A 13,771-nucleotide genomic window follows, 5' to 3' on the forward strand; every position below is an offset into this window, starting at 1 on the left:
ACACATATAAATGTATATATACATATATTTACACACACACACACATATATATGTGAATATATATATATATATATATATATATATATATATATATATATATATATCCAACATATCAGGCTACTTAAATATATTAAGCAAATGCTAAAGGATATGAAGGGGAAAACAGACAATACAAGAATAGAAGGAAACTTTAATACCCCAAACACTGGATAGACCATCCAAACAGAAAATCAACAAGGAAACGTTGGACTAGATTGATACTTTAGATCCAATGAACCTAACATAAATACACAGAACATTCCATCCAACAGCAGCAGAATGCACATTCTCCTCAAGCACACATGAAACATTCTCCAGGACAGATTACACATTAGGTCACAAAACAAGTCTTAGCAAATTTAAGAAGATGAAATCATACCACGTATCTTTTCTAACCACATGTTGTGAAACTAAAAATCAGTAACATTAGGAAAACTGAAAAATTCACAAACACGTGGATATTTAAAAACACTCCTAAACAACTAAGAGGTTAAGTAATAACTAAAAAGAGAAATAAAGAACATCTTCAAACAAAAATGGGAAACAATATACCAAAACTAAGGGATGCTGAAAAAGCAGTTCTAAGAGCTAAGTTTATAGCAATAAATGTCACAGCAAGAAAAAAAGAGAGATCACAAATAAGCAACCTAATTGTACAACTCAAGGAACGAGGAAAAGAAGATTAAATTAAGCCCAAAGTTAGCAGAATTAAGGGAATAACAAAAAGCAGAGCAGGAACAATGAGATAAAGACTAGAAAAATGATCAGAAAAGATCAGTAAACTAAGAACTGGTTCTTTAAAAAGATAAATTAACCTTTATCGACAAACCTTTAGCTAGAATAAGGAAAATAGAAGACAAATAAAATCAGAAATGAAAGAGGATATATTATAACTAGTAACAAAAATATATAGGATCATAAGGGACTCCTATGAATAATTATATGGTAAAAAAAATAGGCAGACCAATAGAAAATATGAACAGACCAATAAAAAATAAGGAGATTGAATTAATAATCAAAAACCTCCCAACAACAAAAAGCCCCAGATCAGATAGATTCACTGGTGATTTCTACTAAATATTTAAAGAATTAAAATCAATTCTTCTCAAACTCTTTCAAAAAAACTGAAGGGGAGGGTACACTCCCAAATTCATTTTATGAATCCAGCAATAAATATCCTGATACCCAAATCAGACACTACCAGAAAAGAAAACTAGAGACCAATATCCACAATGACTATAGTTGCAAAAACTCTCAACAATATATTAGTAAGCCAAATTCAATAGCACATTAGAAGAATCATATACCATGACCAACCAGAATTTTTCCTTGGATAAAATTTCCTTGGCTGGTTCAACATACACACATCAACAAATGTGATGCACCACATTAATTAATAGATATTAAAGACAAAAATCATATTATATCAATAGAAGCAGATAAATCATTTGACAAAATGCAACATCCTTTCATGATAGAAATGCTCAAAAAATGGGGTATAGAAACACGCGTCAGCACAATGAAGGCCATACATAACAAGCTCACAGAGAGCATCCTACTCAACCCTGAGTGGTTAAAAGATTTTCCTCTAAGATCAGGAACACATACAAATGGCCATCAGGTACATGAAAAAATGCTCAACATCGTTAGTCATCAGAGAAATGCAAATCAAAATTACAAGGAGACATCACCTCACACCTGTTAGAACAGCTATCATCAAAAAGATAAAGGATAACAAGTGTTGGCAAGAATATGGAGAAAAAGAAACCCTGGCGTGCTGTTGGTAGGAATGTAAACTGGTACAGCCACTATAGAAAACAGTAGGGAGGTGTCTCAAAAAATTAAAAGTAGAGTTACTATATGACCTAACACTCCCACTTCTGGGTGTGTATCCATTCATCAGTAGATGAACATTTGAGCTATTTCTACTTTTTGGCTATCCTATATAATAAGAGAGAAACATGCAAATTAACCATCCCTCCGCTATGCTCAAGCCATGCCCACAAGCCATGCCCACCACCAATCAAGAGCGAGTAAGCAAATTAATTCAACTAAGATGGCAGCGGCCATGGAGCTGGAGCAAGCAAGAGGCTTGGGTTGCCCCCAGCAATGGAGGAAGCCAAGTTTCCTGCCTGCCCTGGCCAGCCCTGGGCTACGCTCTAGGCTACAAAGTTTCAATTATAGAAGATAAATAAATCCCAGAAAAAAAAGGAGAGGCTGGGAGCTTGGGTCGCTGGGGGGCATGGCCAGCCTGAAAACGGCCATCAGCCCCTCACCCAGGCTGGCCAGACACCCCAGTGGGGACTCCCACCCTGAAGAGGGTGTGACCAGCCTGAAAACAGCCATCAGCCACTCACCTAGGCTGGCCACACCCCCATGGGGTGAGGGTCCCCGCTGGGGGGCTTGGTCAGCCTGCAAACAGCCATCAGCCCCTCACCGAGGCTGGCCAGGCACCCCAGTGGGGACCCCTAACCTGAAGGGGGTGTGGCCAGCCAGAAAATGGCCCTGAGCCCCTCACCCAGGCTGGCCAGGCATCCCAGCAGGACCCCCACCCTGATCTGGGACACCCTTCAGGGCAAATCAGCCAGCCCCCACCTGTGCACCAGGCCTCTATCCTATATAGTAAAAGGGTAATATGCAAATTGACCCTAACAGCAGAATGACTGGGAATGACTGGTCACTATGACACACACTGACCACCAGGGGGCAGACGCTCAATGTAGGAGCTGCCCCCTGGTGGTCAATGCACTCCCACAGGGGGAGCTCTGCTCAGCCACAAACCAGGCTGACGGCTGCCAGCACAGCAGTGGTGGTGGGAGCCTCTCCTGCCTCCTCAGCAGCACTAAGGATGTCCGACTGCTGCTTAGGCCTGCTCCCCGCTGGCAAATGGACATCCCCCGAGGGCTCCCGGGCTGCCAGAGGGATGTCTGACCGCCAGCTTAGGCCTGATCCCCTGGGGAGCGAGCCTAAGCCAGCAGGTGGACATCCCCCGAGGGGTCCCAGGGTGCGAGAGGGCACAGGCTGGGCTGAGGGAACCCCTGAGTGCACAAATTTTTGTGCACCGGGCCTCTAGTTTTGAATAATGCTGCTACAAACAATTCTGTACGTGTTATTGTGTATATGTGTGTTTTTAATTCTAGGGGTGGAACTGCTGGGTCAAATAGTATTTCTATATTTAACTTAAAAATTTTTTTTAATCCTAACCTGAGAATGTTTTTGTTTGTTTGTTTTTTGTTGTGGTTTTTTTTTTTAGGGAAAGAGAAACATCAATTGGTTGCCTCCTGTACATACCTCAACCAGGGATCAAACTTGCAACCAAGGTATGTGCCCTGACCAGGAATTGAACCTGCAAACTTGGTGTCTGGGATGACACTTCAACCAACTGAGCCACCTGGCCAGGGATATATTTAATTTTTGAGAAAATGCCAAACTGTTTTCCAAAGTGGCTATACCATTTTATAATCCCACTAGCAATATATGAGGGTTACAATTTCTCCACATCTTTACCCACACTTGTTACTGTCCCCTTTTATTATAACCATCCTCGCAGGTATAAAGTGGCATCTTGTTGTGGTTTCAATTTGCATTTCCCTACTGACCAATGATGTTGAACATTTCACAGGCTTATTGGCCTTTGGCTATCTTTTTCAGAGAAATGTCTATTCAAATTCTTTGCCCACATTTTGGCTTGGATTATTTATCTCTTTATTCCTGTTGGATTTCTTTATACATGCTGGATACAAGTTCTTTGGCATAGTATTCTAAAAAGCCTCTGCGGTGATTGTTGTACACACCACGCTTGAGAATCACTGATCATATTATCAAAAGCCTCAAACTCATCATATTATCAAAATAAGAGAACTTTTGATTATATGTTTTTTAAGAAAAGTAATATTCTTTAAATAGTTTTTACAGTTTTGGCAAATAATGAGAAGTGAGTGTATTGAGAATAATGAATCCCTAAACAAATCATCCTAGAAGTAAAACTGCTAAATCCCTACCTTTGAATGCTTTTCAATAAACTGGCACAAAGTCTTTCTTTTTAAAATAAAGGTCAAATATTGTTTGTCCTCTCACCCTTTCCTTGGGTGTGGACCTCTAGGTCTACAGCTGGAACAGCTGAGGGTGTGGGTTTCATCTTTTTAAATTCCCATCCCTACCTCTGCTCTCAGTAAAGCCCTCCTGGATAGACACTGCAGAATCAGGACCCTTGTAAGGCATATCCCAAGTGATGGGGTCACAGGGCAAGGCTGGTACAAAGTGGGGAAGACAGCCTGAGGGGTCATGAAGCCCCAGGGTGCAGTGGGGACAGTGCTGGGCTGGCGGGCACCAGGACTGCCTGCAGTGAGAGCTGCTCCAGAGCTCCAAACACTGGGGCCCTGCAGAAGAGCAGACCCAAGAGGCGGGCCTTCTGGTTTTTCCAGAAAAGCTACCCATTCAAATCGTTATAGACACTTTCCTAATTTTTAAATGTTAGCCATTAATACAACAAATTTGGGGGAATCACATCATGGGAAAACAATGGGCAAATCCAAATTGAGAGATATTCCCCCAAATAACTGACCTGTGCTTTTCAAAACTGTCATTGTCATGACAGACAGACAGACGGGACACTGTTCCAGATTACAAGAGACTGAGGACACGTGACACGTGAGCTCACTGAATGATCTGCATTTCCATCCGCTCTGAAGGGCATCACGGGGACTATCAGTAAAATCTGAGCAAGGTCTGTGGTCAGATAACAGGATTGAGCTTGACTCAACCACTGTGCTAGTTACAGAAGACAACATCCTTGTTTTGAGGAAATGTACACTGAAGTATTTTGTAATGAAGGGGAATTACATCTGTATCTTATGCTTAAATGGTTCATAAAAAATACATAACATATATGCAATATATATGTATCTGTAGATAGACACAGAAAAAGAGCAAGCAAAGAGAATAATACAGAAAATGTGGTAAAATGTTAACATTTATGGAGTTGGGGTACTTATAAGTTTTCTTTAAGTGTGAAAGATTATTAAAATAAAAAGTTAAGCCGAACCGGTTTGGCTCAGTGGATAGAGCATCGGCCTGCGGACTCAAGGGTCCCGGGTTCGATTCTGATCAAGGGCATGTACCCTGCTTGCGGGCGCATCCCCAATGGGGGGCGTGCAGGAGGCAGCTGATCGATCTCTCTCATCGATGTTTCTAACTCTCTATCCCTCTCCCTTCTTCTCTGTGGAAAATCAATAAAAAAATATATTAAAAATAATAAATAAATAAATAAATAAATAAAAAGTTAAAAATTATTTTCCAAGTCATACAAAATGCATCTGCCGGTAGGATACTGGTTTCTAACGTCTGGCCTCTGGGAACTTAGTGTCTCAGAAATCCCCTCCCCCTGGCCCAACTGGCATGCCTCAGTGGTTGAGCCTCGACCTATGAACCAGGAGGTCATGGTTCAATTCCCCATCAGGGCACATGCCCAGGTTGCAGCCTTGATCCCCAGTAGGGGGCGTACAGGAGACAGCCAGTCAATGATTCTCTCATCATTGTTGTTTCTATCTTTCTCTCCCTCTCCATTCTTCTCTGAAATCAATGAAAATATATTTGAAAAAAAGACGCCTAAAAAAAAAAGAAGAAGAAAAGAAATCCCCCCTACATTCTCCTGGAGGATCTTCTCCCCTCACCCTAATTTGCACCCCTACCTCTAGAGACAGAGCAAAGAATCCACAGCAGCCTGGGCATCTGGAAGGGCCTCACAAAAACCTAAAATCCTAGAGCCAATTAACACGGGAAGCTGGCGTGGCATGCCACCTGGAAGGGCATGGAGGAGGAGGAGGGTATGAAAGCTCCAGGAGTGCCTGGCGAAACCTGGAATAGCAATGCTTATTTCTCCCATTTCTGTCACTAAGCGTATCCCTAGGTGGACTGATCACCAACCTCACACACGACAGCATGATTCTCCTCGTCTTGGGCCTCTATTAGTTCAGCCAGAAAGTATTCGCCATAAGTTGCTCTCAGAATTGTGTCATGTTGCATAAATATTGGCATGAGGTCATCATGATCTTCCACCCTGTTTAACAGAAAGACTTAGGATCAGTGTTCTTTCTTAAACAGGAGTACCTGTGTGCCAGACCCTGTTCTAAATGCCAGGAATACAACAACATGCAGGTGAAATGAACTTCCATTCTAACAGGAGAAACAGACGATGAAAATGTAACAAACACAGCACTTCACACATGTCAACAATGATAGTGCTTTGGGGTGGAGAGTGATGGGGCCGAGTGGTCAGGGAAGACCTACCTCTTGAGGAGGGACGTCAGAGTTGGGACCTGAATGAGAAGAAGGAAAGGAAGCTATGTTGAGACCTGGGGGTAGAAACTTCCAGCAGAGGGAACACACTCAGCATGTTTGGCTGTGAAAGGTAGAGCAGCTTGTCATGAGCCAAAGGACAAGATGCTGGGAATAGCATTGCCCAAATGTTTTCCAAAGAACACTACTTCTATGGCATTGTCCCCAGAATCCTCTTCCTCCCCCCAAAAGAATTCCTGCAATATCTCCACACTTCACATGGAGGGGGAAATGCTGATTTAAAGGCAATGAAGTTCTGCTCACCATCCATTCTCAGGAACCTCTACAGTGGCCTTGACAACCAATGTGTGTGTGTGGGAGGGGGGGGGTGGGTAGGGGGAGGACCCAAGAACCAGATTTATGGCAGCACAGTGATGCTAGCCTTGGACCCATTTTGCTGCCATATTTAACATTCTTTCCTTTTTAGTACATTCTTAGTTATATTTGGTGTTCTATTTTATTCTCTAGGATGTTCTTATACTTTTATCCTGATGCTTTTCTTGTTAAAAATATACACATTTGCATTATTTTTTTTTTTTTTGGTATATATCTCATTTGGCTACTAACCTCCCCCCATTCATTTCTTTACTATGGCATCTTCATTATCCCACTTCATCTTCTACATGTTCTCTTTGATATTAATAGTAGCTCCACCTATGGAGTGATTAGTATGTATATAAAGCTCAGGGCTTTACCCAGATTATCATGGCAACCGCAGGAGGTGGGCACCATACTCACTCCTCAGATGGAGGAGAGCAAGGCTCATGGGGATGATGGAATGCTTTGCCGGAGACCATAGAAACAGGTGGCAGCTGAGCTATGCTGAGAACTCAGGTCAGCTGATCTGGACCCAGTCATCACATGCTACACTAAGCCAACAATGCATTTCAAAAATCTTCCTTTAAATCGGCATTCCTTTTGAAAACTGGCAGCAAGAAGCACAAGCAGTTGAAAGACTTTGGCTCAAGGACAAGAGATCAACACTGTGGATCATCCAGCCAGCCCTGCCACAGCTCCTCCAACACTTGCTGGAAAAAATCCCCCCAACCCTGCCATAGCTCACCCCACAAATCTAAAGGCTTTAAACTAGGAACACCCTATGCACTCGGGATAAAAATCTCCACCCCCCCTCACAGGATGAAACCTTTACCTCTTGTGACACAGGCTTAACTTTTGGAATAATGATGGTTTTTCATCAATCATAAGCATCTTGATGGAAGAAATACGTATTTGAAAAACTAGGTCTCTGCCCTATAATACCCGAGAGCTAAAGAGAGAGCCAGTCAACAGACCACGGCACAAGAAGGAAAAATACAACCTCATCAACACTTCCTGGAAGGAGAGACAGCAGGGGGTCCTGATCCAGGCAACCAGGATATTGGCTTGTTATACTATCAACCTGGGTATGATGTCACCCAACCATCTCCTTCCACATGCCAGGGCAACAGGATTCTCTAGTGGTGAGTGGAAAACAGAGAACCAGAAACAAATACCAACGGTGTTTGTAGGACACACATGACCATTTCACGAACTATTTTAGCCCTGGACTCAATTTTTTAAAGTAGTTCTTAACCTCCTGCCCATCTATTTTTGTGTGTATGTCACCTTTGGCTGGGATGTACTCAGGCCCTATAATAAATGTGTCAAAGGCTTATGGAGCGCTTTTGAAAAGATTGGAGAATAAACCATACAGTGTGATGGTCACAGCCTGGGCTGGGAAGCTAGAATACCTGAGTCTGGATTTAACAGCTGTAACCTTGGGCACGTCACTTAACCTATGTCACTGTTTTTTTCACCTGTCATAAAGACAGTAAATGTTAAACTTATAATAATAACAGGTTATTATCATTAACACTATTATTACTTAGGCAGGAAGGGTCAATAAGAACAGTTGTAGAACGTTGATTAATGCATGGAAGAGGTTATCACTATAAAAGCTTGAGTTATTGCACTAGCTGCCCCTTGGCCATGGTAGGAATAAACTCATCCATTCCATCCACTATCAGTAATCTGCTTAAAACCCCATTTTCTTCACCTCACTCCCTTACTCAAAAGCTTTTGCCAGTCTCCACTGTTTCTCGGATGAACTAGAGCCCTGAGCCTCATTTTTGATGCCTCCATCTTTCCATCCTCAGCACCAACAATGAAACAAGTTGATCTATTCATTGTTCTTAGAAGAGGACCTCACCATCCTCCCTCCTTCCGCCTCCTTTCCTCTCCAGCACTTTGACCCCTCACTTATTCCAAATTCCAGCATCTTTCAAGGCTCACCTACACCTCACACCCTCCAGCCGTCTGTCCTAGAAACCCCATGACAGGGCCACCACTGGGTACTCATTGGCCACGGCTGGTGTTAACGTCAATGCAGGGCATGTTCCCAGCCCAGGAACATGCTCTTCGGGGACAAGGCGGAGCTCTGTGCTGGTTGCCCTGTGACGAAGACTCTCCTTGACCCAACTCTGGCCAGGACACTCTGAGCCCTCTTCTCAACCGGCCTCAACCTAGGCCTGTAAAGACCTGAATAAACACTAACATATTTTCTAACAGCTTATGGCTACATCCCTAGGATGCCCCTAGCCCCCCTTAAAGTGTCTCCCGGAGAATGCTTAAGGCCGCCCCAAAATGTCCTATTTGTTCCAGCCGACACCTGTGGATAGGACGCCTGTCTCTGTGGGAGGGGAGGAGTCTAACTTCAATACGTGCCAGTTAGCAAACTCAGGTGGTTTTCACTAGGACCAATCCCCCCTTCCCACTTTATATTTTTTTAATTTTTTAAAATATATTTTTATTGATTTCAGAGAGGAAGGGAGAGGGAGAGATAGAAACATCAATGATGAGAGAGAATCATTAATTGGCTGCCTCCTGCACGCCCCACACTGGGGATTGAGCCCGCAACCCAGGCATGTGCCCTTGGCCAGAATTGAACCCGGGACCCTTAAGTCCGCAGGCCGACGCTCTACTCACTGAGCCAAACCAGCTAGGGCAGCCCCCCTTCCCACTTTATATAATTTTTCCCTTCCCTGATCCTATTGGGTCCCTATCGACTCCTTCTTCTCTATTTAAAACTCCTACTCACCTCTGTACAAATTGAAGTTGAATTCAGTTTATGTTGAACTCCTTTCCCTATGGCAATAGTTATTAGTGATTAAAATCTGTCCTTACCACTTTAACCAGTGTCTGGCTTCGCTTACATTTCACATCTGCACGCACTGTAGCCTGCAGCGCAGGTACAACACGATGGCCAACATGGATGGGATCCTTATCATATGCCAGGACCTTGTCCAGTGTTCCGCGGGCACTGAAGTGCCGTAGCTAAGCCTGCTTTTCAGGTGAGAGATATGTGGCCTGGGAGTGAGCCCACAGCCTTCCACGCTGGCAGCTCCACAGCCCTTCCACTCAGCCTCTGGCTCCACTTGCTGAGAAACCTGCCCAGTCACTTCAACATTATGCATCTACAAAAGGGTCAGGGGCAAGGATAGAGGGGAGGATGCAATGTGGTGATGCAGGGGTGAACTGGACACCCTCAAGGTCAGTCTCCGGCAGGCAGTAAGCCCCCGGCAGCGTTTGCTCCTGGGAGACTTCACACACCCCTGCTCCGTGCCAGGAATCACTGTCAGCTGACTCTACCTGAGCACCCAGGACGCCAGCTGGAAGAGGTCCACCGCGTTCCAGAAACCACTTGCTTCCCCGCTTAGCAACCTGCCGAGAGGGTGCTAGCAGCTCTAGCCTCGTTGGCTCAGTGGCTAGAGCATCAGCCTCTGGACTGAAGGGTCTTGGGTTCAATTCTGCTCAAGGGCACGTACCTCAGTTGCAGGCTCAATCCCTGGCCCCCAATCGGGCGCCTGCTGGAGGCAACCAATCGATGTGTCTCTCTCACATTGATGTTTCGCTCTCTCTCTGTCTCTCCTCCTCCCTATCACTCTAAAAATCCATGGAAAATATCCTTGGGTGAAGATTAATAACAAAAAAAGGATGCTAACAGAAGTGGCTTTACTCTGTAACGAGTCCTGGATGATATTAGTTTTTTAAAAAGATTCTAAAAGAGAATAGCCAACAAATCCATTTTCAAACATTATGAGAATCTGCATCAATATTTAGTAAAGAGACAATTATTTTAAATTATGGGAAAACAACCCAATATCCTAATAATTTTCACTTTAAGTTGATCAAGACTGCTACTGTGTACAGGGCCTTATCTATATGATGCACACAAAAATATTAACCCATGGATATAAAAATCAGGAATAAAAGTTCAGAGAGACCCAGGGCTGTAAGACTAATCAGGAGCCCTCAATAGCCCATTAACAAAGTTATCCATAATCATACCTCAATACTAGTTCTTCTGGGAAAAATAGGAGGAATCACCTAAATTGTGGCGCTCTAAAGAGTCGCTCCCTTAGCCCTTCCCCAAAATGGTACAGAGGAACTTGTTCTGCTAAATGCATTCCTTGGGGTAATTGATAATTTATGATCTTGCATCAGCCCCCAGTGCTAATGATAAAGTATGACATCAGCCTCACAGTCTCAAATGGCACATGACAAAGTCTAGCCCCACAGAAACAAAGCACCCTGGCTACCAAAAACAACCCATCCATCAACTCCGCAGTGAGCACCGCCTGCCATCAGGAGCAGAGCCAGGGCTTCCGGTGAATTCCTTCCGCACAGGAGAGCCAGGTGCCCCTCACCTGAGGCGCAGCGTGTCAGCAGTGATGACTGGTGACTGTGGAAGGCCGCAGTTCACCAGCATCAAGTACAATGGGAATGGCACCATTCTCTGAGTGAAAAGCGGCATTCCTTATTTCTTCGGTTCAGGACAAGGCTTGGAGGAGGCAACCATGTGCTTGTTAATGTAATCCGTTAGAGGAGATTTCATTTTAACTTGTTTGGAGGAAACAAAAGGCCCATCCCATAGAGTAGAGACTAATTGATTGCTCAGGCACCTAAATGTCCGTCAGACTCTGAGAAACATGCCAGATGAAAATGGAGTAAAAATCCAAAGCTTAAGAAAATCAACAGCCTCTCAAGGATACCATGCCTCGCTTGGGGTATGGATGTCCCTTAAACCCAGGAGAAGGCCAGGTGAAAAGTGACGGGGACCTGATGGCTCTCACTGGCTCCCTGGGAGGTAGGGACAAGAAAGAACACACTCACTCGTCATTCCCACTGTGACGGTTAGCTGGGCTTGCAGGAGCACTGTGCTGCCTGGACTCCACAGACCTTCCCCAGGTGGCTGGCACAGTCTCTCAGTGACAGGCAGACTAAGATTGCTTCAACGCCTCAGCATCCTGTCCACTCTGCTGTATAATCACAACCCTGGAGGAAAACCTACAGGCAACCCTCCCTCCAGTGCAGGAGGTGCAGGAGGTGCACGTATTCTTGCCAGCAAAGAAACCGTTGCAAATTCACAGATAGAAGGTTCACACCGAAGGTCTATGACAGCAGCCGCAGCAGCAGCAGCAGGCCATCTTTGCATTCAGACTGTTGGCAGGGCCCCCTCTGTCCTATCTGATGGTATTTTGCACATCCAGAGAGGATTTGCATTTCATTAGCTAGACTTAAAAGTGTAGCATTGAAGAAGTGCTTCTGATACCACTTTAAATGCCATGAATATCGTATTTCTTCAAGCCTGAGTGCGTGTGCGCATATGTATATTTTAAGAAATCAATGAATGGCCCTGGCTGGTGTGGCTCAGTTCATGGGAGCGTCGTCCCATACACTGAAAGGTTGCTGGTTCGATTCCCAGTCAGGGCACATACCTAGGTTGAGGGTTTGGTTCCCCATTGGGGTGCATGTGAGAGGCAAGGATCAATGTCTCTCTCTCACATCAATGTTTCTCTTTCTCTCGCTCCCTCTCTCTAAAAATCAATAAACATACCCCAGGGTGAGGATTTAAAAAAAAAAAGAAATCAATGAATGAGCAAAATAATTTGTAGAAGATCCAATTTAGTGGTAGCGCAAAACAACCGTATATTTTAGCTAAACCAACCTTTTGCCATGAATACGGTCTGAACTTGGGGAAGGAAACTCCAGTTGACACATTTTTTCTTAGATGTGCAAAACAAAGCACCTTTTTCTTTCCAAGATCTCTTATGACCTCTAGTGGTCTTTCAAAAAATCAAATCCACCATTCCTAAACTTATTCCACTTCACTTTTAAATGGATTTTTATTAGTTTAACAAAATAAATTTTATAAAAATTTAGCTTATACTCCTTGGAAAATGTCATTTTTTAAAAAAATTTCAAAGAATTTGAAACCCTACGTGACTTCAGAGCATATTCAAGGCCAGTGAGAGGCCCCTGCACTGTTAACCAATCCTATTGGCTGGGTGCCAGGCCTCCCAAAGGCGGAAGGTGAAATTCCCAACTGCTCTGCCCCTTCTCTTGAAGGCTGAGGATATTCATGACGTAAGCATCAGAATGTCCCTTTATATGAAATTGCTCAGAAGTCAAGCTTAGGTAGATTCCTAAAAAGCATGAGGCCATCAAATGCTTAATAAAAATAGATGCTTTGGGAGGTAAAAAGTTAGTATTTAAAACCCACCAACCTTATGTTTTAAAAGTCCTAAGTTTTATTTCATCTATTTTAAGCAGTAATGATGTTGACCTAATTTGGTTAATCAGTGTCATCAAAAAAGGAGTGAGCCATTTTGGTGACAGTGGTACCCCTCACCCTTTACTAGTATCTGTGGCTGTGCTTTCCATGGTTTGTTAAACTGCAGTCAACTGGGGCCCCAAAATATTAAATGAAAATTTCCAGAAATAAGCAATTCGTTAATTTTAAACTTTGAGTGACAGAATGAAATCGCCCCGCCCCGGATGGGAGTCATCCTGGATCCAGCGCATCCACACTGTACACGTTAACCTGTCCGACAGTCACTTAGTTTCAGTTATTAGACTGGTGGCCAGAAAATGACCCCACTCACACAGCTTTTCTTACAGCGTATTGTTGCAGCTGCTCTATTTCATTATGTTACTGTTGTCATCTCTTACCTGCCTACTTTATAAATTAAACTTCACAATAGGGGTGTATGTATAGGAAAACATAGCATAGAGTTTTGTACTATCGCGGTCTTAGGCAGGGGGTTTTGTCTTGGACTGTATGCCCCGGGGATAAGGGGAGGGGACCACTGTATTTACAATGCTGACTGACCGCACATAATCCTTTCCTGGTGAGTCCTTCCCTACCCCCATGATCATATGTTCTTAAATTATACTTCCCTGAAGGGCAGGAGGGTTCTAATTTACCTGTGCTGACACTAACAAGAGAAACTTCATAGATCAGAAAGGAGGGTTTGTAAGGTGTGAGCAAACCAATTAAAAATGTTATTTGACTCACAAAATTCCTTTTCCTCAGAATGTGTTTGGCTTGTATTAATGAGCATTTATAACCTAATCC

The 13,771-nt window shown here is 43.7% G+C and overlaps 1 protein-coding gene across 1 annotated transcript in view; it reads right to left on the reverse strand.

Moving 5' to 3' along the window:
- The window catches only part of CFAP61 (cilia and flagella associated protein 61), a 239,479-nt gene that overhangs the window by 208,318 nt on the left and 17,390 nt on the right, over window positions 1-13,771 (reverse strand). The window contains exon 7 of the mRNA XM_059705429.1: window positions 5,965-6,097. Coding sequence (XP_059561412.1) covers window positions 5,965-6,097 — 133 coding nt within the window. The remainder of the gene's footprint in view (window positions 1-5,964; window positions 6,098-13,771) is intronic.

Source organism: Myotis daubentonii, chromosome 8 (assembly GCF_963259705.1).
Source record: "Myotis daubentonii chromosome 8, mMyoDau2.1, whole genome shotgun sequence".
In the NCBI taxonomy this organism is placed as follows: Eukaryota; Metazoa; Chordata; class Mammalia; order Chiroptera; family Vespertilionidae; genus Myotis; species Myotis daubentonii.